Raw genomic sequence first — 21,291 nt, 5'->3', positions numbered from 1 at the left:
ACGCTAATTAGACCGGTTGTCCTCTACGGGCACGAATCGTGGACATTGCTAGAAGAGGACCTACGAGCACTCGGAGTTTTCGAACGGCGGGTGCTAAGAACCATCTTTGGCGGAGTGCAAGAGAACGGTGTATGGAGGCGAAGAATGAACCACGAGCTCGCGCGTCTCTACGGCGAACCAAGTATTCAGAAAGTGGTTAAAGCTGGACGGATACGTTGGGCAGGACATGTTGCTAGAATGCCGGACAACTATCCTGCAAAAATGGTTTTCGCATCAAATCCGGTAGGAACAAGACGAAGTGGGGCACAGCGAGCGAGGTGGCAAGACCAGGTGGAGCGAGATCTGGCGAGCACTGGGTGCCCGCGGACCTGGAGATCAGTTGCCATGGACCGAAACAGATGGAGAAATTATACTGTGCAGGACTTGTCATAAGACGTTAGGCCAATTAAGTAAGTAAGTAAGTATCAGTAAAACAGTAAACCCCCGAGCTCAGTAAAATAAAGTGCCGAATCTAGGTACTTCAATATCGTTTTAACGAAATTTCGTTAAGTGCTACTGAAAAAAGCCACAAACTGTTTTACCGAGATTTCGGAAAGCAATATCAAAAATTAACTGTGTGCGATCGACAGCAGTTTCGATACCGGGGAAGTGAAAATTGTGAAAATGGATGAAATGGATGATTTTTTTCATAAATTGACAACGATTTTCGTAAAATACACAAGTGTACGACAGTATTTATAGATCAAAGACGGATCTAGCAGGAGAAAATTCTAACCGCGTATCAGCATCTCTTTAAAGAAATTTCGGATGGTAAATGGAATGTTTATGAATGTGTGAATGTTTTAACTTAACGCATAAATTCTTGCAGATTTTTTTCGATCCCTGGCTATCATTCGGTCTAAGAACTCTACCAGAGGCTGTAAGCGCACGCGTGATGCAGGCGCAACACAGGAAAATCCTTTGAACGGGTTGGTGCAATGGATTGGAGTAAGCTTTTTTAATTACTGTACCATGCGGTATCGAATTCCGTACAGCTTCGAAATCCGTACACCTGATGGAATTTGTTTAATTATATGTATTAAAACAGTCTAAATGCAAAATATTAATAACAGGTCCAGACGTATCTCCAAGTGAAGTTCTGCATGATCCACCTCATCCTTTCATAGTGACAGAATTGCTTCAATTTGACCACTGTCTGAAGTGCATACCGACAAATCGGTGGATTACCGCTACAAATAGGCAATTACTGCCACCGGGAATAATACGAGCGAGTACCAGTCCCCATTATATCGCATCTGCTCTATTTTTCGGAAGTTCAAGTAGTTTTGCCTTTCTACTATATAAATATATAGTACCGTGAAAGCACCTAATTCCGATCACCTAAGGCATGATTCATCTTTGAGTCCCTACTGAAAAATATAGCTTTGATATTTATTAATACTGTATATGTCTTTAGCAAGTATTTTCAATTATGTTTCATGGAAAAATACTAAAATACCTAAATTATTTACCGAAAGTTAAAAAAATGCATCATGGTATGATGCATCAGTGCACCTAATTCCGATCATCAATTATAAGGGGTGATTCTAATTCCGATCACAGGTGTATCTAATTCCGATCACGTCATAATGAGCTGTTAAAGCAAAAAACTTTTGTCAACTCGTACCAAATGGATCTGAAATGTATTGCTTTTATGTAGTTTGACGACAATCCCCCTACCAGTCATCTTCTGCTTGCGTTAATGATCATTATTATCATTAGCTTAATATTCATAAAATTTGTGTACTCAAAAGATCGACAAGCGGATTATAAAACTTTCCTCTTCTTTTATCTTTGTTCAACTGTTACAATTACAATAAAATTGGGTCACTTCGACGTTTCCATAAAGCTTTGATCATAAATAATAGTAAAAATCAAATCAGAAAGGTTGTGTTCCAGACATGACCGCGTAGTTGGTGTAGAACTACGTGAGGCTGGTTTTCGCGAAGAAACCTCGAATATTAAAGAAAACTTTTTACACCATATTGGTATATGTGTAGCGTAAAATAGCGTAAAGTGAGAAAAAACAAACAATATAATAATAATATTATCTTGCTGTACCGTATTTATGGCAAGTGAGCTATTTTGTGATATCAAAAACGAATATTTTTACCAGTGCCATAATCGGAGTATTTCAGTATAGAAATTTGTCTCACGCATCCAGCTATTAACAAAGTTCTAGGAGAAAACTTAAGTTTTCAAAATAATATGTTATTGTTATATTAAAAGATCACGCATTAATAAGATTCATGCGCTGTCGCTGTCGCTTGTTTGCAGCGTTAGAAAAGCAAAACGTCTGAGCCTTTCAGTTGACCAGCAGCCACTGGTTTAATAACCCGATCAAATGAATATATCAAATTTATAACAGGATGAGTTCTAGATAGTAAGTATTTTATAACAAAGTCTCCTTTGCGTTTTGTTATAAACTTGGTCTCGTTAGCAGTTGAAATAACTAAAATTGTAACAAAATTTGCTCAAGGCATATCGCAAATATATCAAATTATGATATAATTTTATCTAGTTTATATCCATATGAGTAACAAAAATCAGCATTCTGTCTTGCTGTATAACCAAATTGTGACAAAGGTAGAAACATTTATTACAAAATTTGATAGAAATATCAACTTGAGCAACAATTCTGTAAGATTTTTGCTAGAATCATCTGATCAGGAAGCTAGACGTCACATGTTCGAATCTCGACTGAAAGAGTCAAAGGATTTGTACCACAATTGTCCCCTATTTTTACAGGCTACGAAGTCTGTCGTATAAAAACAGGTCAAAATTCCAAATCAGAATGTAGCACCTAGGCTATACTGTGCTTTGTAGTAAACAAAAAACACGCAAGTTTATTTTGCTTCTTTGTCTTGAATCAGCAGCAGCCACAAGCTTGATGATTGTGAAGATGCAGAGGATTACCTGGTGTTACCGCGGCTGAACTCGGTTGTCCTAAACCGTGCTGGCAGCCCTTGGTAAAGTGACGTTTCCCATAGCATTAGCGAGCATAAAAGTTTGTTTACTAAAAGTAGGAAGAAGCAATTGATTTCGGATTGAGTGCGAATTGTTTGCCAGGTGAATAAAGCGTTTTGCGAAGCCAATATAGGTGATATTTGTGTAAAGCAGACTTTATTCGAGACGTGGAAACCTGTAAGTAATATAGAAAACAGTGAAGAATAAATAAACTTACCTGTATAAATACCAAAATACTTACCTGTAGGGAACCTGAAAATAGGTGAAAAGTTCGATCGTGACTCAATATTATACTGCTGCCAATATAACCGCAAAAGATACCGTAAGTAGCTTGAATAAAAAGTGAAGGCAATTAATTAAACAAATAATTAACTAAATAGGGAAAGCAGCGAAAATTAGAAGAGAGTGAAGAAGTTCGGATAGAGTGATTCGTAAGCGTGGGAGGAAAATCGAAAGTAAGATTGTAAAGCTAAATATTATCTAACCTAATTAACGAAATATATACAATAGTTTTAGCTGCCACAAAAGGTGCTGCTGTAAAATTTGTTTGCTCGTTTGGGTAACCGAACATACTAAAATTTCGAATTGATTCGGACCCAACCACGGCACGATGAGCGATAACGAGTTGGACTTCACTACGACGGCATGCGGAAAGTGCGGAATGGCCCCAAAGCAGCAGGAAGGAATGGTTGCTTGCGACTGCTGCGACAAATGGTTCCACTACGCTTGCGTGGGCGTAACCGATGCCGTTAAGAACGAGAAAAGGTGGTACTGCGACGATATTGCCTGTCAGGTCGCAGCGAAAGAGTACCAAAACCAGAAGGCGAAGAAAAATCGCCGCAAGAAGGACGTTTCTACCGAGGTTTCTGTCGATCCGAACCCGGAACAGTCGGATGAATCCAGCGTTAGATCATCCGTTGGTCGGCCACCTCTTTCGGTAGAAGACCGATTGAAGGCGATGGAGGAAGAACAGAAGCGGTTGGAGCAAGAGTGGGAAGCAGAAAAAATGATCCGGCAGAAGGAAATGGAATTCCGAAATGCCCTTAAGAAGAAAAAGTGGCTGGAAGAGCAAGAAATTCGTAAACAGGAATTGCAGTGGGAGGCTGAACTCCGTGAGCTAGAACTGCAGGAAAAGTCTCGTGAATTGGAGCAGCAGCTGAAGGCGAAGCAAGACCATCTAAGAAGCCTGCAGGAGTTGGAAACTAACTTTCAGGAAAGAATGTCTATCATTGACCAGCAGCTTGGAAAGGTACGACCGGGAAACAAAATGAAAGCCGTTTCACTTGCAAATCACTTCAATCCACTTGAAGGACCCTCAAGTCGGATGCCATTGGATAAAAGCACTCCGCTGCGTAATCCGGAAGTAGCTAAACCGGCAAAGGAAAAGTCGCGTAAGAAGGTGGACATTGCAGAGTCTGAACATAGTGAAGAAAGTGACGAATGCGAAGAAGAAAGCACGTGTCAGGAGAATAGCGAGAGTAATGAAACGTCATCAGAAGATGAACGTTTCTCGAATGCGCCGAGTAAAAAGCGTGGTGAATCAGACAAGTTGAATCCACAACGTTCCGGACCGACAAAGGTTCAACTAGCAGCGAGGCATGGCATCGGTAAACAGCTTCCTGCATTCTCTGGCAGACCGGAAGATTGGCCATTGTTCTACGCAGCCTATACCTCAACGACGGAAGCCTGTGGTTTTAGTCACATTGACAATCTGTCGCGCCTGCAGCAATGCCTAAAGGGCAACGCATTGGATCTCGTTCGTGGGCAACTTCTCCTGCCAAAATCTGTTCCTCGGGTAATCCAAAAACTCCGTCAACACTTCGGACGACCAGAGCAGCTACTGCAAAGTCATCTTGACCGGATACACAAGCTGGATCCCCTGAAACCTAATAACCTGCGTGGGTTTATACCGTTTAGCAATGCGGTGGAGCAATTATGTGAGCACCTCGAGGCAACTGAGATGAAAGAGCATATGGTGAACCCACTTCTGATTAAGGAGGTCATAAGAAAACTGCCGGATGCGGAGAAGCGTCAATGGGTCGAATACAAAAGAGGAAAGAAGAAGGTGACTTTGCGCACATTGACGAATTTTCTGTCGCGAATTGCGGAAGATGCGTGTGAAGCTGACGTGGATATTGATTTCGTTCCATCAGCCAAGGAAAGTGGTCCATCTGGAAGGAAAGCTAAGGAGAGAGGAGTACTGTACAGCCATTTCGAAGAGGAAAGTTCAGATGTCTCCTCAACCACTCCAAGGAAGTTGAAGCCCTGCCGAGTATGCAAACGCACTGATCATCGTCTGCGCTATTGTCAGGATTTCAAAGAATTACCGTATGAAGAACGACTAGCAATGGTAACTCGGGACAAGTTATGCATTCTGTGCCTGAACGAACACGGAGGGCAGTGTCGATTCAAGTTTCGCTGCAATATTGGGGACTGAAAAGAAGCACACAATCCGCTACTTCATCCCCAAAATGGTTCCTCGAATCGGATAGTTGGTCTTAGTGCACACATTCGCACTAGTAACCCTGTTATGTTTCGGATCATCCCAGTTGAATTGCATAGCGGTGAAAAAAGGTTTACTGTGCTGGCTTTCCTGGACGAAGGTGCTTCGGTTACGTTGATCGAAGAGAAGTTAGCGGATCGACTCGGAATCTTCGGTGTAGAGGAAAAACTTACCATTAAATGGACGACAGATGTCTCGCGGGTCGAGAAGAACTCGAGAAAGCTGAGTTTGAGGGCGTCGGCTGTGGGATCCAGTGACAAAATACTTCTACGAACGGTTCGCACAGTGGGACAACTTATGCTTCCTCGTCAAAAGCTAGATGTCGGAGATCTGGCAACGCAATATCCATATATGCGTGGTTTGCCGATCGCCTCGTATGATGGCCACCCAGAGATACTTATTGGGTTGAATAACATTCACTCCTTTGCGCCGTTAGAAGTAAGGATGGGTTCCACTGTGGAGCCAATCGCTGTGCGGTGTAGACTAGGCTGGACGGCCTACGGTCCAAAGCTATTAGATCCAGCGGGAGGATATGTTTTCTTTCATCAGCAGATCAGCAATGAAGATATCCACGATCTTCTGAAGCAGCACTACGCGCTAGAAGAGTCGGTGGTGGCCAAGACAGCGGAGTCAGCCGAGGACAAAAGAGCAAGAGAGATAATGGAAAGAACTACCAAACGCGTCGGAGAACGTTTTGAAACCGGTTTGCTTTGGAAATCGGACTCTGTGAAGTTTCCTGATAGTCGTCCAATGGCATTGCGCAGGCTTCAGCAATTAGAAAACCGGTTGTAAAAGTGTCCTGAGCTGTACCAGAACGTCCGAACACAGATCGAAGAGTACCAACAGAAGGGGTACGCGCATGTGGCAACGAAGAAGGAGTTGACTGAAACCGATCCCAGCAAAACTTGGTATCTCCCTATTAATGCCGTACTGAACCCAAAGAAACCGGGTAAGGTGCGCCTAGTCTGGGATGCGGCGGCAACAGTGCAAGGAGTTTCACTCAACTCGCAGTTACTGAAAGGGCCCGATCTGCTAGTGCCTCTGGTGACAGTACTTATCGGTTTCCGAGAGAAAAGAATTGCGATTGGCGGTGATCTTAGAGAAATGTTCCACCAACTCAAGATAATTCGAAGCGACAGACAGGCTCAGCGGTTCCTGTTTAGATTTAATCCCGAAGATGAACCGATAGTTTATGTGATGGATGTAGCGACGTTTGGGGCGACTTGTTCACCTAGTTCGGCGCAGTACGTCAAAAATATCAATGCGGAGGAGTACGCCGAGCGATACCCGGAAGCAGCGGCGGCAATAATCCAGCGGCATTACGTCGACGACTATTTCGACAGTGTCGATACGATCGATGAAGCCGTAGAGAGGGCAAAACAGGTAAGCCTAATACATAAAGGCGCGGGATTTGAGATTAGAAATTGGGTTTCAAATTCTCCGGAGGTGCTTAAGGGTTTGGGCGAGATAAAGCCGTCTACTACTATTCATTTCAACCGTGATAAGGAAACTGCCCATGAACGTGTTCTTGGTATAATATGGGACCCGATGCTTGATGAATTCTCCTTTTCCACTCTGTTACGCGACGAAGTTTATTCATATTTGCATGGTGATAAGCGGCCGACGAAAAGGATAGCCATGAGCTGTGTGATGGGGTTCTTTGATCCTCTAGGTTTGCTGTCTCTATTTACGATACACGGTAAAATAATTCTCCAGCATCTGTGGCGTAAGGGCTGCAACTGGGATGCAGAAATCGACTCTGAAAGCTGGATCTTGTGGAAACGGTGGACTAATTTGCTGCCAGAAGTGGGGGAAATACGTATTCCACGATGCTATGTTGGAAATTCCATGTCTGTTGATGTTGAGTCGCTCGAAATACATGTTTTTCCGGATGCCAGTGAAACATGCTTATGGCTGTGTGGCGTATTTGCGTGCAGTAATCAACGGGGTGATTCAATGCTGTTTGGTTATGTCTCGGGCAAAGGTGGCACCGCTCAAGCGTCAGTCGATACCCCGTTTAGAGTTGATGGCGGCGTTGCTTGGCGCTCGAATGAATCAAACGATCGTGGGAACTCATTCCTTACATATTACTCGTTGTACCTTTTGGACCGATTCTCGCACGGTGTGTTCCTGGCTTCAATCTGACCAGTACAAATTTAAACAGTTCGTAGCATTCAGGGTAGGAGAAGTACTAGAACTGACGCGAGTCGGGGACTGGCGATGGATATCGACAAAACAAAATGTGGCTGACATGCTGACTAAGTGGGGTCGTGGTCCGACGCTGCAAAGCGAGGGAGAGTGGTTCAGAGGGCCATCATTCTTGTACCTACCGGAAAATCAATGGCCATCCGCAGAGATTCCATCCGAAGAGACTAGCGAGGATATAAGAGGTGTCGTATTGTTTCACGAAGTGCTAGAAGTAGAAACGATATCAACCTGGAAAAGATTGTTGAGAGTGGCGGCAACTGTATTGAGATTTGTGCACAATTGTAGGCGGAAGCGTAAAGGGTTGGCGATATTAGTGGCAAAGGCGACGATAAAACAGCAACAGTTGCTGAAGATGCGGTATAAGACGAGTATAGAACCATTGCGACAAGAAGAGCTAGCAGAAGCGGAGTTTTTATGGAAACAAGCTCAGTGGGATAGCTTTCCGGATGAGATGAGCGTGCTCACGAAAAACCTACAGCTGAAGCCAGGCCAGAAAGCAGAAAGAATAGCGAAAAATAGCTACATCTACAAGTGTTCACCTGCTCTGGACCCAGATGGCGTGCTAAGAGTAGACAGTAGATTGGCGAAGGCCGAGAATATACCGTTGGCACAAAGGTACCCTGTTATCCTAAGCCGTTTCCATAACGTGACGAAGAAAATTCTTCAAGATTACCACGAAAAGTTCGGCCATGCTAACGGAGAGACCGTATTTAACGAAATGCGAAAGAAGTTTGAGATCCCGAATTTGCGAACTGCCATTCAGCAAGTGGCAAGGGAATGTGTATGGTGCAGAGTTCATCGATGTATTCCACGAGCACCAAGAATGGCTCCTCTGCCTGTGCAACGTGTCAGTGCTGGTAGAAGACCATTTAGCGCAGTTGGCGTTGACTATTTGGGGCCTGTGGAAGTGACCGTCGGACGAAGAAAAGAGAAACGATGGGTTGCCGTTTTCACATGTCTGGCTGTACGTGCAGTGCATCTAGAAGTAGTCCATACCCTGTCAACGCAATCATGTCTCCTGGCTTTAAGAAGATTTTGCAGTCGATATGGCGAACCAGAGGAGATATTTTCCGATAATGGAACTTGTTTTCGAGGTGCTTGGAATGAAATTCAGAAGACAAAGAAGCAGATAAACCGAGAGTGTGCAGAGCAAATGATCAGTCCTTCAACCGCTTGGTATTTCAATCCCCCTGGTACACCACACATGGGCGGCATCTGGGAACGGATGGTGAGATCCGTGAAGGAAGCGATGAGAGCGTTACACGATGGGAAGAAGCTTACTGACGAGATTCTCAACACAACCGTTGCGGAAGTAGCGGACATGATTAACCTTCGTCGAGTTGGCAGGCGAGGAAGCTATTACTCCGAACCACTTTCTTCGTGGAACAGTGACTAGCTCGGATGCTGAAGTACATGCAACTGGAACAGCAGAATCCCTTCGCGATATATATAAACGTTCTCAATACCTGTGTGATCGAATGTGGGAGAGATGGATCTCCGAGTATCTCCCGACGATTAACCATCGTAGTAAATGGTTTGATGAGCAACAACCGTTGCAGATAGGTGATCTAGTGTTCATAGTGGACGGGAAAAACCGTAAGAGTTGGAGACGTGGCAAGGTAACACAAGTGTTTCCAGGCTCTGACGGGGTAGTTAGACAAGCTGATGTCGAGACTGCGGACGGGAAGTCGCATCGCCGCGGCGTTGTTAATTTAGCTGTGCTGGAGATTCGAGACAGTAAATCCGGAGCTTCTGAATGACCTGCCGGATGTTACGGGCGGGGGTATGTTACCGCGGCTGAACTCGGTTGTCCTAAACCGTGCTGGCAGCCCTTGGTAAAGTGACGTTTCCCATAGCATTAGCGAGCATAAAAGTTTGTTTACTAAAAGTAGGAAGAAGCAATTGATTTCGGATTGAGTGCGAATTGTTTGCCAGGTGAATAAAGCGTTTTGCGAAGCCAATATAGGTGATATTTGTGTAAAGCAGACTTTATTCGAGACGTGGAAACCTGTAAGTAATATAGAAAACAGTGAAGAATAAATAAACTTACCTGTATAAATACCAAAATACTTACCTGTAGGGAACCTGAAAATAGGTGAAAAGTTCGATCGTGACTCAACATTATACTGCTGCCAATATAACCGCAAAAGATACCGTAAGTAGCTTGAATAAAAAGTGAAGGCAATTAATTAAACAAATAATTAACTAAATAGGGAAAGCAGCGAAAATTAGAAGAGAGTGAAGAAGTTCGGATAGAGTGATTCGTAAGCGTGGGAGGAAAATCGAAAGTAAGATTGTAAAGCTAAATATTATCTAACCTAATTAACGAAATATATACAATAGTTTTAGCTGCCACAAAAGGTGCTGCTGTAAAATTTGTTTGCTCGTTTGGGTAACCGAACACCTGGTCTTTATTAGCAACAAGTATTGGACTAACATTCCTTCCCATCCCACCAGGACCCGCATTCGGTCGTGGCCGGCGTCTGTATTGATCAGCACGCAGGGACCTGGTAAGGTTGCACAAAAAGGAACAGTGTGCTGTCCTAAGCATGCTTTTTCCAGCCATCATTTTGTAATTTTCATCGGTCCTGGTTAATAACGGAGTAGCAGCACACGGGCGGAATCCTATGCTTGTGCCTATGCTTATGCTTGCTTATGCTAATCAGCACCAGCCACAAGCTTGGTATGTGTAATGGTCGTCCGTGCCTGGGAAGCAAGACCATCGTACGGAAAATGTATGGAAAATTTTTAGCTTGAAAGCTTTCGTTAATTTTCACTATTTAGCGATTGGCAAACAATCTTTTCAAGAAAGCCATACAACTGCTGCATCGTTTATGATCAAAATCCGTTTGAAATTGGAAGAGCAATTAGCGTTCAAAATCTTTCATTCTTTCGTGACGGTGGCTTAACTCCAAATTTGGGTTGACACCTATGACGTAGATGACTACCTATGATGACTACCTATGACGAATCCTACCATGTTATCATGTTGCAATCAATCCTAAAATCCAAATAGTAACTTCGTTAGCTTGCATTTTGCCAGTTTATAACTTTGATATAGTGATCGGAATTAGAAGCAGAAAAAAATAAGATGTTCATAATTCCGATCAATTACTTTAATGGAATAAATTCCGCAAATTCAGCATTTTTTCAGCCAAATTTGATACAGAACGATTATATATGCTTGTATCTATTAGTTATCATAGAATACCGAAGAAGGTAATATGTTTTCATGCTGCTATGATCTTAGCAAATTTGATCGTGCGCTTAGCACTTCGGCTAAGAAAATACATTTTGAGGGCGTTTTTTGCTTCTGCCTGTCGAATTTAATTTGTTTTGAAGTGCATGGTGCCCCAAAGGCAGTCATTTTTCAACAACTGACACATAAACACATAGCACAATAACTAAGCGTGCTCATTTACTACAGGTTTTGGCTCAATTTTCTAAAAATTGACCATTTAGGCTGAGTGATCGGAATTGGGAGCTGATCGCAATTATGTGCGGTCACGGTATACCGTGTAAAGCCTTAAGGGTAGACTGTCACTGAAGCAAGATGTTAACGAAGTTGACAACCCTCTGTGAGGATGGTATTGAATCGAAAAAATCCTCAAACCATAGTCATATTTTAAGCACTATGACCAATTTTTAAGAAGTGGGAATGATGATATATTGAGGATAGCCTTCCGCTGTCCATTGAATCAGCCAAAGAATCGAATACCTGTTTTTACTTGAAGAGCTATACTGCCCATGGATGCATAGTTGACGTAAAAACCAAAATGTACTTTTTCGGTCCTACGCACTCTTGACTATGTTGTTCACATGCCCAATACTCGAACAACATATGTTTGTTCGAAAATATTCGAGAAATTTATGAAAATTGAGCTTTTTTTCCCGTGTTGGGGACTTACCGACCATTATTTTGATCTATTGTGGTGTGTCCTCTTTTAATTTATGCCATGTCGTATCAGTGAGCTATCAATGTTTGATGAGCCACCTCAACTACTGTCGGCATTTATCCCAATCAGGTGATGCATTTCGAATGAAATTTATCACCTGATTAGGAGCAGCATTCCAAATATCACAGGGCTGAGTCAGCCCCTTATCAAGATATCTACGTCGTGTATGATATAGTGCAACACAGTCGCACAACGACAGTTAGCTTCATTAAGTTTACCGATGAGTTTCAGGTGGTACTTACAAGGACAATGTCCTGTTATCAAACCGGTGTATGTGCTCAAGTTGGATTTTGAAAGGTTTAATAGTTTTTGTGATTGAAGAGCATTTGGCTCTATAAAACGTTTCGATTGCCGGGCATTCGAGGTAATATTCCAGTTAGACTGTACCTTTAGTTTTTCCAAATTCCTAAGTTCCATTTTAGGGGCACATGAAGATAGTCCAAAAAAGGGTTCGGGTCCTATGAACTGCATGGATGACCCCTTCTTTGCCAATTGATCAGCAGTTTCGTTCCCTTTGATTCCGCAGTGACCAGGAACCCAATAGAGGTTGACCATATTGCGACAGGAAAGTTTTTCCAACAGTTTTATGCATTCCCACACCAGTTTAGAAGTGTGAGTTTTTGATTTTAAAGCATTCAATGCTGCTTGACTATCCGAGCAAATGCAGATATTTGCATTTTTGTAGTTTCTTTTTATGCAGATAGATACACACTCTAGTATTGCATATATTTCTGTTTGAAATACAGTGGGATGTTTTCCCATTGAAACTGAAACGTTAATCCCAGGGCCTGTTATACCAGCACCTGCCATGTTATTTTGTCTTGATCCGTCTGTGTAGAACACCAGTGATCCTGAGCGAAAGTTAGGTTCTCTGGCATTCCAATCAGAACGCGTAAAATCAAGAACACGAAATTTGTGATCGAAGTAGTTACGCTTAGGCATATGGTCTTCGTTAATTAATTATTAAGGGATTTATGGAAAACTCTTTGAGAATACTCAAGTGTCCAACGAGATCCCCATCGAAGAACCTCATGGATTCCGTCCCTTCATCAATTGTAGAACCATCGTTTCAAAAAATATTAATATATATGTATGACCGCATTTCAAGGTCAAGACTAAAAACTTGAGATTAGTCTATTACATAGGAACGGGGCCTTCCCTCGAAAACCCGCGCCGAGAAACGCGGCTAACACACGCTGACAGACGAACAACGTCACGTGCAGTACCTTGCAAGTCGTAAGGGCCGGCACAGTGTCGTCGTCCTGAAAGTAAATAGTAGTTAGATTAAAAACTTCTCGCTCGGTGGTAATCTGCAATTGATGCAGGAAGCGGCACAATATGTGTCGATAACACAACCAACACGCGTAGCTATCCTTGAGAAGTGGATTTTGCGGTCTCCTTTTATCCAGCGCCTCTATGGTTCAAAGGTACAAGTACCAGCGAACCACATGCCCTGGCGGGTGTTGTGGGTTCGAATCCGGTTGTAATCTCAGATTACAGCTTGGTTCGACTCATGCACCTACCAGCATTGGACAAAAGGTAGGAGTCAAAATGACTACTTGTCAAGCATAGCTACCAAACCCCCCCCCCCTTCCTTTTCGCTCTTCCCCTCCTTCACCAAAAAATTTTCATTTCTTTCCCCTACCGTCCCTTCATCAATTGTAGAACCATCGTTTCAAAAAAATATTAACATATATGTACCAAAGTGGAGGCGATATACATGCAAAAATTTTGACAATTATTTGTAATTCTATTTTGCGTAGTTTTTATAACACGCAACTAAACACTCCTGAATATATGATTAAGATATAAATAAGCAAATATTGCAATCGTCTATACTGCTTTATAATTCACAGTCATGAATTGTATATGAAGACACGCACGACTGCAAAACAAGTTATTGTTCACTTCGATTTGACATACTCTAATCATTATACAATTCCAATGTGAAATTGACATGAAAAGGATTTAATGTGAACTTTCTATTACGATTTTGTGTTATCTGGGTTTATATTGTTAGTTGAATACCGTTAACGCGATTAGTCACTAGACATGCAAATCACTCTAATAAAGAGGGAATAGAAATGAGAAAATAACAATAATAATTATAATTAATTACACCCAAAACAATACAATAGAGGTGACAGTAACAAAAATGATAGCAATATTGAAGATGATTATAATTGTAACACCAGTAGCAAAAACAATAATAATATTTTTTTTTGTGGGGTGTTGAGTTGGAGCTGCCTGGCAGCTTGCTTTTCAAGGCTCAACCTAAAAGAATAATAAATTTTAGCTTCTATCTTGCAACAGTACTCCAGACGGACTAGCCTATGTTGGCCGGTTGAACACTGGTTGGCCAGTACTGTCTTTAGATAGGTTTTCAAAATAAAACAAATTGACTGTAGTGCGATGTGGTTGTTCATGGTGGCTGAATATGAGTCTGAAGACGAGTATAAGGTCAGATGAATAGGTACGTCATGTCGAGTGTTTCTCCCGTCTTAGCTAAGAAACAAGTCGGGAAATAAATTTGAACTTGGTAACGCTTTATCGATTTAAAGATTCTTTATAGGATTTTAGAAATTTAAAACTTTGTCTTTGTCTTTTTGAGTCTTTAAAGATAATGTCACCTACTAAAATATTGTTTTACTAACATCATGCGCATATCTCCATCAACAGTGTACATACTTGATATGTGCATAATGGCAGTATATGCAGTGCATTGACATAAATCTGATAAGAAAACTTTGTTCGCTTAATACTTCTGAAAACTTTAAGAAAACTCAATTGATTGACAAATGTATTAATGAATTTTTGAGTCACTGTCGACCAATGTAACACCCGCATCTAGGCAAGTTTTCATTTAGTATGCAATTATGATATGTTTTTCGCTGTAGAAATAATAATAAACTTTAATAATATTTAAAATAGTAATATTAAAACCTATCAGAAAACTTTATAAATTTTGAATACCACTGGTTCGCTAACCTTTCTCTTGCCGTTTTCTTTGTTAGCTTTACCTGGATTCTCTGTTGTCCGTTACATCATCTGAATCAGTTATTGGTCCATATTATTGTTGTTATCATGTTATTCCAGATTCTTTTCTTGTTCAGCTCGTTTTAGTTTGTCGACATTTACTCGGTCTTCCAGCGAAAACAAACTGAAAGAAAAAAAAGACGAAAACCCCTTGGGCAACTACCCTGGATAGATTAAAATTCGCGGTTTGGGCAAGCCAAGTCAAAGGTAATATCTTTTTGATTAACCTTCCCAAAAGCTCTGAATCAATAGAAATTATGTATATAAGTTAAGATTCGTAAATCGAATCTTCGAACGTCTTGCTACTATTTTCAACGTTCTGTCAAATGGATTCACCATATTTGGCATCACTAGTGTGCATCTTTCATTTGTGTAAAGATACAGACCAGCCCTGGGACCTGGTTGCAGTGAAGCAAACCTCAAGGTTATGCCATGCCCAGGGACTTGGATACCAGTTTTGCCTTTCTACTATATAAATATATAGTATAAAGGTTTAGAAATCACTTGGAAAACCGAAAATAGAAAGAAGGTCCTGCGGGTCGAATGTCATATACCATTCGACTCAGTTTCGAAAACTGAGCATTTTCTGTGTGTGTGTATGTATGTATGTATGTATGTATGTGTGTGTGTGTTCTTTTTTACAAGGTTTCGGAAAACTAATGTTCTTATCCGGAGCCAACCCGGACGTTGTGTGGGACTCTCACCCACCAAAACCTCATCCTTGCCCTCTGCCTACATCCCCCCGGTACCACAATGAAGTATTACATCAGGGGGAGGCTGTGCTCTTGCACTTTTCCAATTATCACGCTTTCTAGCGATTCTCCTACAGGCATATCAAGGGGATGCCGTGCTCATGCACTTTTCAGTTAGCAACGCAGACAAACGTTGCTGGTCATTTGCGCAGCTAGCTCGCAGTACCCATCGAGACGTGTACCGATTAGAAGGTGCCGACAGTCATAACGTGCACCCCGTCACAGCCACCCTCGCGGGATTTCTTGACCTGACGAGACGTGTACCGATTAGAAAGTGCCCTCCAACATGACGCGCACTCCGTCACAGCCACCCTCGCAGGGTTTCTTTGCTATGCCTATTTCAACAAGCACCGATCTGAGTATTGGGACTATTTCGGGATAAATCCCATCCCCACACACATGAATCCAGTCTAGGGTTTTACCGCGCCCCGAATCGCGTTACTTTGGGGCGTCATATGCGGCTCAGAGAGGTTTGTTTCCTAGGCCACCTTTCATCCAAAATAACTTAACTGACGATGCTAGCTCGCTGCTCCGCTCTCCACTTACGCTGCAGATCAGACATGATGCATGCGATTGCGCTATTGACAGCATTCCAGATGCTCTCGTTGCGACACATTTCCTCCACCATATTTTCGACGTTAAGACCGGAAGGCAGATCATCCCTCCATGCTGCAAATCTGGGGCATTCAAAAACCACGTGCTCTGCTGTTTCTTCCACGTTCCCACATTCCGGGCATAAGGGTGACCTGGCGTGCCCGAACCGGTAAAGGTATTGCCTGAAGCAACCTTGACCAGACAGGAATTGCGTTAGGTAAAAGTTTACCTCCCCGTGCTTCCTATTCACCCAAACCGAGAGAGTCGATATGAGCCTGTGGGTCCATCTACCTTTCTGTGCCGTATTCCACTCCTGTTGCCACTTAGCCAATGATTCTGCTCTCATCAGCTTTCTGATTCCTCTGACCTCCTTTTGCCTATAGCACTCGTAGTCCTCCATCAGGGTGATGTCGATAGGAATCATCCCAGCGATTACGCACACAGCTTCTGATGAGATAGTCCTATACGCGCTCACAACTCGAATGGCCATTAGTCGGGCCGTACTTCTCAGCTTCGCTCTGTTGCGCTGGGTTTGGAGCGCTGTAATCCAGGCTGGTCCGCTATACCGCAGTATCGACGATGATACACTGGCTAAGAGGCGCCTCTTGCTACTGCTTGGTCCAAAGTTATTCGGCATAATCCTAGACAGTGCACTGATGGCTTTCGCTGCCTTTTCGCATGCGTAGTCAACATGACTGTTGAATTTTAACCGATTGTCGATCATCACGCCCAGGTGCTTCACCTCGCGTTTTGAGGTTATGGTATGTTCGCCTACGGTAATCCCCACGTGTTGGACTGCTCTCCGATTACTCACCAGTAGTATCTCCGTTTTATGGTGCGCTATTTGCAGTTTCGCGTTCTGCATCCAACTCTCCACCCTGCAGATTGACTCAGCCGCCAACGCCTCCACTTCCTCTAGTGATTCGCATGTAACCGTCATCACGATGTCGTCCGCGAAGCCGACGATTTCCACTCCCGTTGGTAGCTCTAGGGTTAGCACGCCGTCGTACATACTGTTCCAGAGAGATGGGCCGAGTATTGACCCTTGTGGAACGCCTAGTGATGTCCGAAATTTTCAATTATTCGATTACCGATTAATCGGCGAGCGTTGTCTGCACTAATCGATTAATTCAACTATTCGTACTAGTGGTATTCGATTAGAAATATTCGTATACTTTTTTTATTTATTCGATTAATCGAACGATTATGAACGATTAGCGGCCATTATTCAGGGATTATTCGCATTCATATTATTTTCTTTGAACTATTCGATTAATTCAACTACTCGTGCTGGCAGTATTCGATTAAAAATTAATCGAATATTTTTATAGTTATTCGATTAGTTGAATTAATCGAACGATTACCGGACATCACTAGGAACGCCCGCCGTGATCACGGTCGTTTCCTTTCCGAGGTTCGTCCGGTATACTAGCACCCGATTCGTGAAGTAGCTCTTCAAAACGCGACACAGATAGTCGGGGACTCTCATTCTATGGAGCGCTGCTGCGATGGCTTCCCCGCTGGCGCTGTTGAATGCATTCTTAACGTCGATAGTGACCACTGCGCAGTAGCGGTTTCCTCTACGTTTCTGCTTGGACGCCTTCTGTGCTGTCTCGACGACAGTCCGGATCGCATCTAGTGTGGACCTTCCCTTCCGGAACCCAAACTGCCTTTGTGTCAGTCCGTAGTCGCCCTCCGTATATATGGATAGCCTGTTCAGGATAATCCTTTCTAGCAGCTTTCCCAGTGTGTCCAGCAGGCAAATTGGTCGATATGATGCTGGATCCCCCGGCGGTTTTCCTGGTTTTGGCAACAGTACCAACTTCTGGCTTTTCCACTTGTCTGGAAAGTGTCCCTCGTTTAGGCAGTTTTGCATCACCGTGCGGAACATGTCTGGAAATGCATGGATTGCCTCCTTAAGAGCTGCATTGGGGATCCCATCCGGGCCCGGCGCCTTCTTCATCTACAGGTCTTTCGCGATTGAAACAAGTTCGTCATTGGTGACTCTTCTCTCGTCAGCGTTCTCATCCTCTAGCACCCGGTAAGGGGTAGGGGGCCAGGACGTTGGCTCGTGTTCCGGGAAGAGTCCTTTAACTATTAGTTTTATCTGGGCATCCTTCGGCTGGCATTGCTGGGCCCCTGATCCTTGCCATCACTATTCGGTATGCATCGCCCCAGGGGTTGGAATCGACTGCTCTACAAAGCTCCTTAAAGGCGTTTGTTTTGCTCTGCTTATTCGCGTATTTCAGTGCGGCCTTGGCAACGCGGAGGTCACTTCTTCTTTCCTCTCTAGTCTCGGTACTTCTTGCTCTCTGGAAGCACCTTCTAGCTCTGTTGCAGTTAGCTCGTAATGCATTGAGTGACTCGTTCCACCAGTAGACCGGACGCCGTCGGTTTCTAGGCTCCACCTTCCTTGGCATGGTTGTGTCGCATGCTCTGGTTAGCGCCTCGGTCAGCTCGTCAGCATCACCATTCTGGGCTTCGCTGTGTGGTCGTAGTGCCTCAACAAAGAGGTCCTTGTCGAATGCCTCCATTTTCCACTGCCGCTCTCGAATTCTTCCTGTTTGTGCTGCCACGGGGTTCCGTTGGCCAACAGTGTACCGTATAGCTTGGTGATCACTGTACGTGAACTCTTCGCACACTCTCCAGTTAATGTCGGTTCTCAGCGACGGGCTGCAGAAGGTGACGTCGATGATCGATTCTCGGCCATCTCTGCGGAAAGTGCTGGTGGTTCCAACGTTGCTCAGTTCTACTTCGAGCGTTGCCAGTGCTTCAAGTAGGCTGGCTCCTCTGGCGTTCGTACATCTACTTCCCCATTCGGTTGCCCAGGCGTTGAAGTCACCTCCTATGACGATCGGTCTCCGTCCAATGAGCTCACCAGTTAGTTCGTCCAGCATGCGGCAGAACTGTTCCAGCGTCCACCTTGGGGGAGCATAGCAGCTGCATACGAAGACTCCGTTAATTTTGGCGACCACGAAACCCTCGTATCGGTTTGTAACCACCTCCTGGATGGGATATCTGCCCGTCACCAATATCGCGGCCATTCCTGCTCTGTCTGCTATCCAGTTACCGTTATCGGAGGAAATTCGATACGGCTCCGCTTTGATTGCAACGTCGCACTTCGTTTCTGTTGTCGACTGCCACAACAGTTGCTGTGCAGTGTCGCAGCGATTGAGGTTGATTTGAATCACCTCCATTATTGTAGGGCTGCCTTTGCCTTCTGGTACACCGGGCATTTAAAGCCTCCCGTCACGTGGTCGTTGTCTTCCTTGCACAACATACACCTCGGTTGCTTATTGCAGTCCTTCGCAACGTGCCCCTCATTGCCGCATTTCCGGCACAGCTTCGATCTGTCAGGTCCCAGACAATTCCTCGCCTGGTGACCAAAGTCCATGCATTTAAAGCATCTCGCCATTTCTTTGGGTTCACGTGGGATGGCTCTAAAGCTAACCACCGCCCATCCAATTTTGACTCTGTCCACCTTCAGAAGCCGGTTTGCCGCCACGATAGATAGACGAATCGACGCCGTCTGCATACTGCCGTATGCCTTCCGCAGTCGAATAGACATTGGAACGTCGCCCAGGTATTCCGTTCTTGTTAGCACGGCTTTCACCTCACTCTCTGTTGTGACCTCGTCCAGGTTTTTCGCTTCAACGATCGTCTCCTGAGACAAAGCTTTTACTTGAGCTTCGCTACCGAGCGCTGTCTCGACTAGCGCCTTGAAAGCCGCGCTCTTCACCTCCGGGTCTCTCTTGAGCTCGAAGAGCAACTCGCCGCTCTGGGTTCTCCGGGTTTTCACGACCTTTTCCCCTAACTCTTTCAGCTTCGGGTCGTCCCTCATTCTCTTGAGGAGATCGGCATACGTCGTCTTCTCGCCCTTCACTCCAACAATCAGAGCATCGCCTCTGCTCCGGATCCGGCGAGGTTGGGGTCTCGCCCTATTCTTCGCCTTTTTTCCGCTTCTTCGCGTTCTGCCGGCATGTCCCTCTGCAACTGCTTCTGCCGAACTTCTTTCATTTTTTTCTTGTTCTCACTCTCCTCCTTCTGCTTAGGAATGGTTCGCCAGCCGCTAGCCTCACCCTGCTCCGTGTCGCACTGCTCCTCCGCTCTGTTTTCATTTTGCTCTTCGTGGTCGCCGTTCAGCTCATCCTTCCGCTTTTTTGAGCTTACCTTATCTCCTGGCGATTCCCGATCCCGCTTTTCTGTGCGCGGGGCTCTCGACACCGCCTGATCCAGGGTCGTCGCTGCCAGGGCCTCCTCCGCAATTACAGCCCTCCTTATTAACGCCGCATGCACCACTTCCGTCTCTGCCAGGGCCTCCTCGGCGACTACAACCCTCTTAATCAAGGCCTCCTGCTCCATTTCTGCCTCTATCACCGCCGTTAAGGTCCGTGCTGCTTGCTTCTTGATCTCACCATGGATGTTACTTCTCTCCTTCATGAACTCAATCAGCTTCAGGAGTTTTTCTTTGGCAGCTCGCAGCTTGTTCGTCTGTTGGCTGTCCTCCTTTGACTTCGGGATGGGCGTAGTGAAGTTTAGCATCGAGCCTTGCCCTTTTGGGGTTATCTGCTACTGTGTGTTGCCACTAAACATTTGTGCGACTACCTCCTTCAATATTGGCGATCTACAAAGCTTTTCCTTCCTATCGAACACATTGGCATCGCTGATCTGCGTGTCCATCGCGCAATCGCTATCTTCTCCTGTATTTGATTTTGTATTTAGTTCTTGAAAACTCATTTTGGATCCCACGAGTAGCTAGGGAAATATGTAGTCCGCTGCGCCAGTGCCCTGCCTTAACGCAGTAAGGGCTTCGAACTGGTCGGATGCGCCCCGGTGTCCGCCAGGCTCCGTTCGCGGTGAGGTAATTTTGATTTTGACCCCCCTCACCATGCATCCCTCGACACGGGTCGCGTCACATCTTGGATTCGGGGTCCGTGGTGATGTTTGCGTATCGTCCTCATCAAGAACGTGGGTGGCTATACCGGTTAGCGCCGAAGCGGGGGATGAAGGGTCCCATTCTTCTACCCCTTGTGTGTGTGTGTGTGTGTGTGTGTGTGTGTGTGTGTGTGTGTGTGTGTGTGTGTGTGTGTGTGTGTGTGTGTGTGTGTGTGTGTGTGTGTGTGTGTGTGTGTGTGTGTGTGTGTGTGTGTGTGTGTGTGTGTGTGTGTGTGTGTGTGTGTGTGTGTGTGTGTGTGTGTGTGTGTGTGTGTGTGTGTGTGTGTGTGTGTGTGTGTGT

At 44.5% G+C, this 21,291-nt stretch overlaps 2 protein-coding genes across 2 annotated transcripts; one reads left to right on the top strand and one right to left on the bottom strand.

Annotated features, from left to right (window-relative positions):
• Positions 1 to 5,536: 5,536 nt before the first annotated feature.
• Positions 5,537 to 9,113, top strand: LOC128740053 (uncharacterized). Its single transcript, XM_053835563.1, has 3 exons — positions 5,537 to 6,235; positions 6,338 to 6,892; positions 7,494 to 9,113. Exons 1-3 carry the CDS (start codon positions 5,537 to 5,539, stop codon positions 9,111 to 9,113), a joined length of 2,874 nt encoding a protein of 957 aa, XP_053691538.1.
• A 9,032-nt stretch (positions 9,114 to 18,145) lies between these two features.
• LOC128740052 (uncharacterized) lies at positions 18,146 to 19,252 on the bottom strand. The gene has a single exon (XM_053835561.1). The coding sequence runs from the start codon at positions 19,250 to 19,252 to the stop codon at positions 18,146 to 18,148; it is 1,107 nt and encodes a 368-aa protein (XP_053691536.1).
• Positions 19,253 to 21,291: the final 2,039 nt, after the last annotated feature.

The sequence above is a fragment of the Sabethes cyaneus genome, chromosome 3 (genome assembly GCF_943734655.1).
Source record: "Sabethes cyaneus chromosome 3, idSabCyanKW18_F2, whole genome shotgun sequence".
Taxonomy (NCBI): Eukaryota; Metazoa; Arthropoda; class Insecta; order Diptera; family Culicidae; genus Sabethes; species Sabethes cyaneus.
This window is presented reverse-complemented; position numbering and strand designations above follow the sequence as displayed.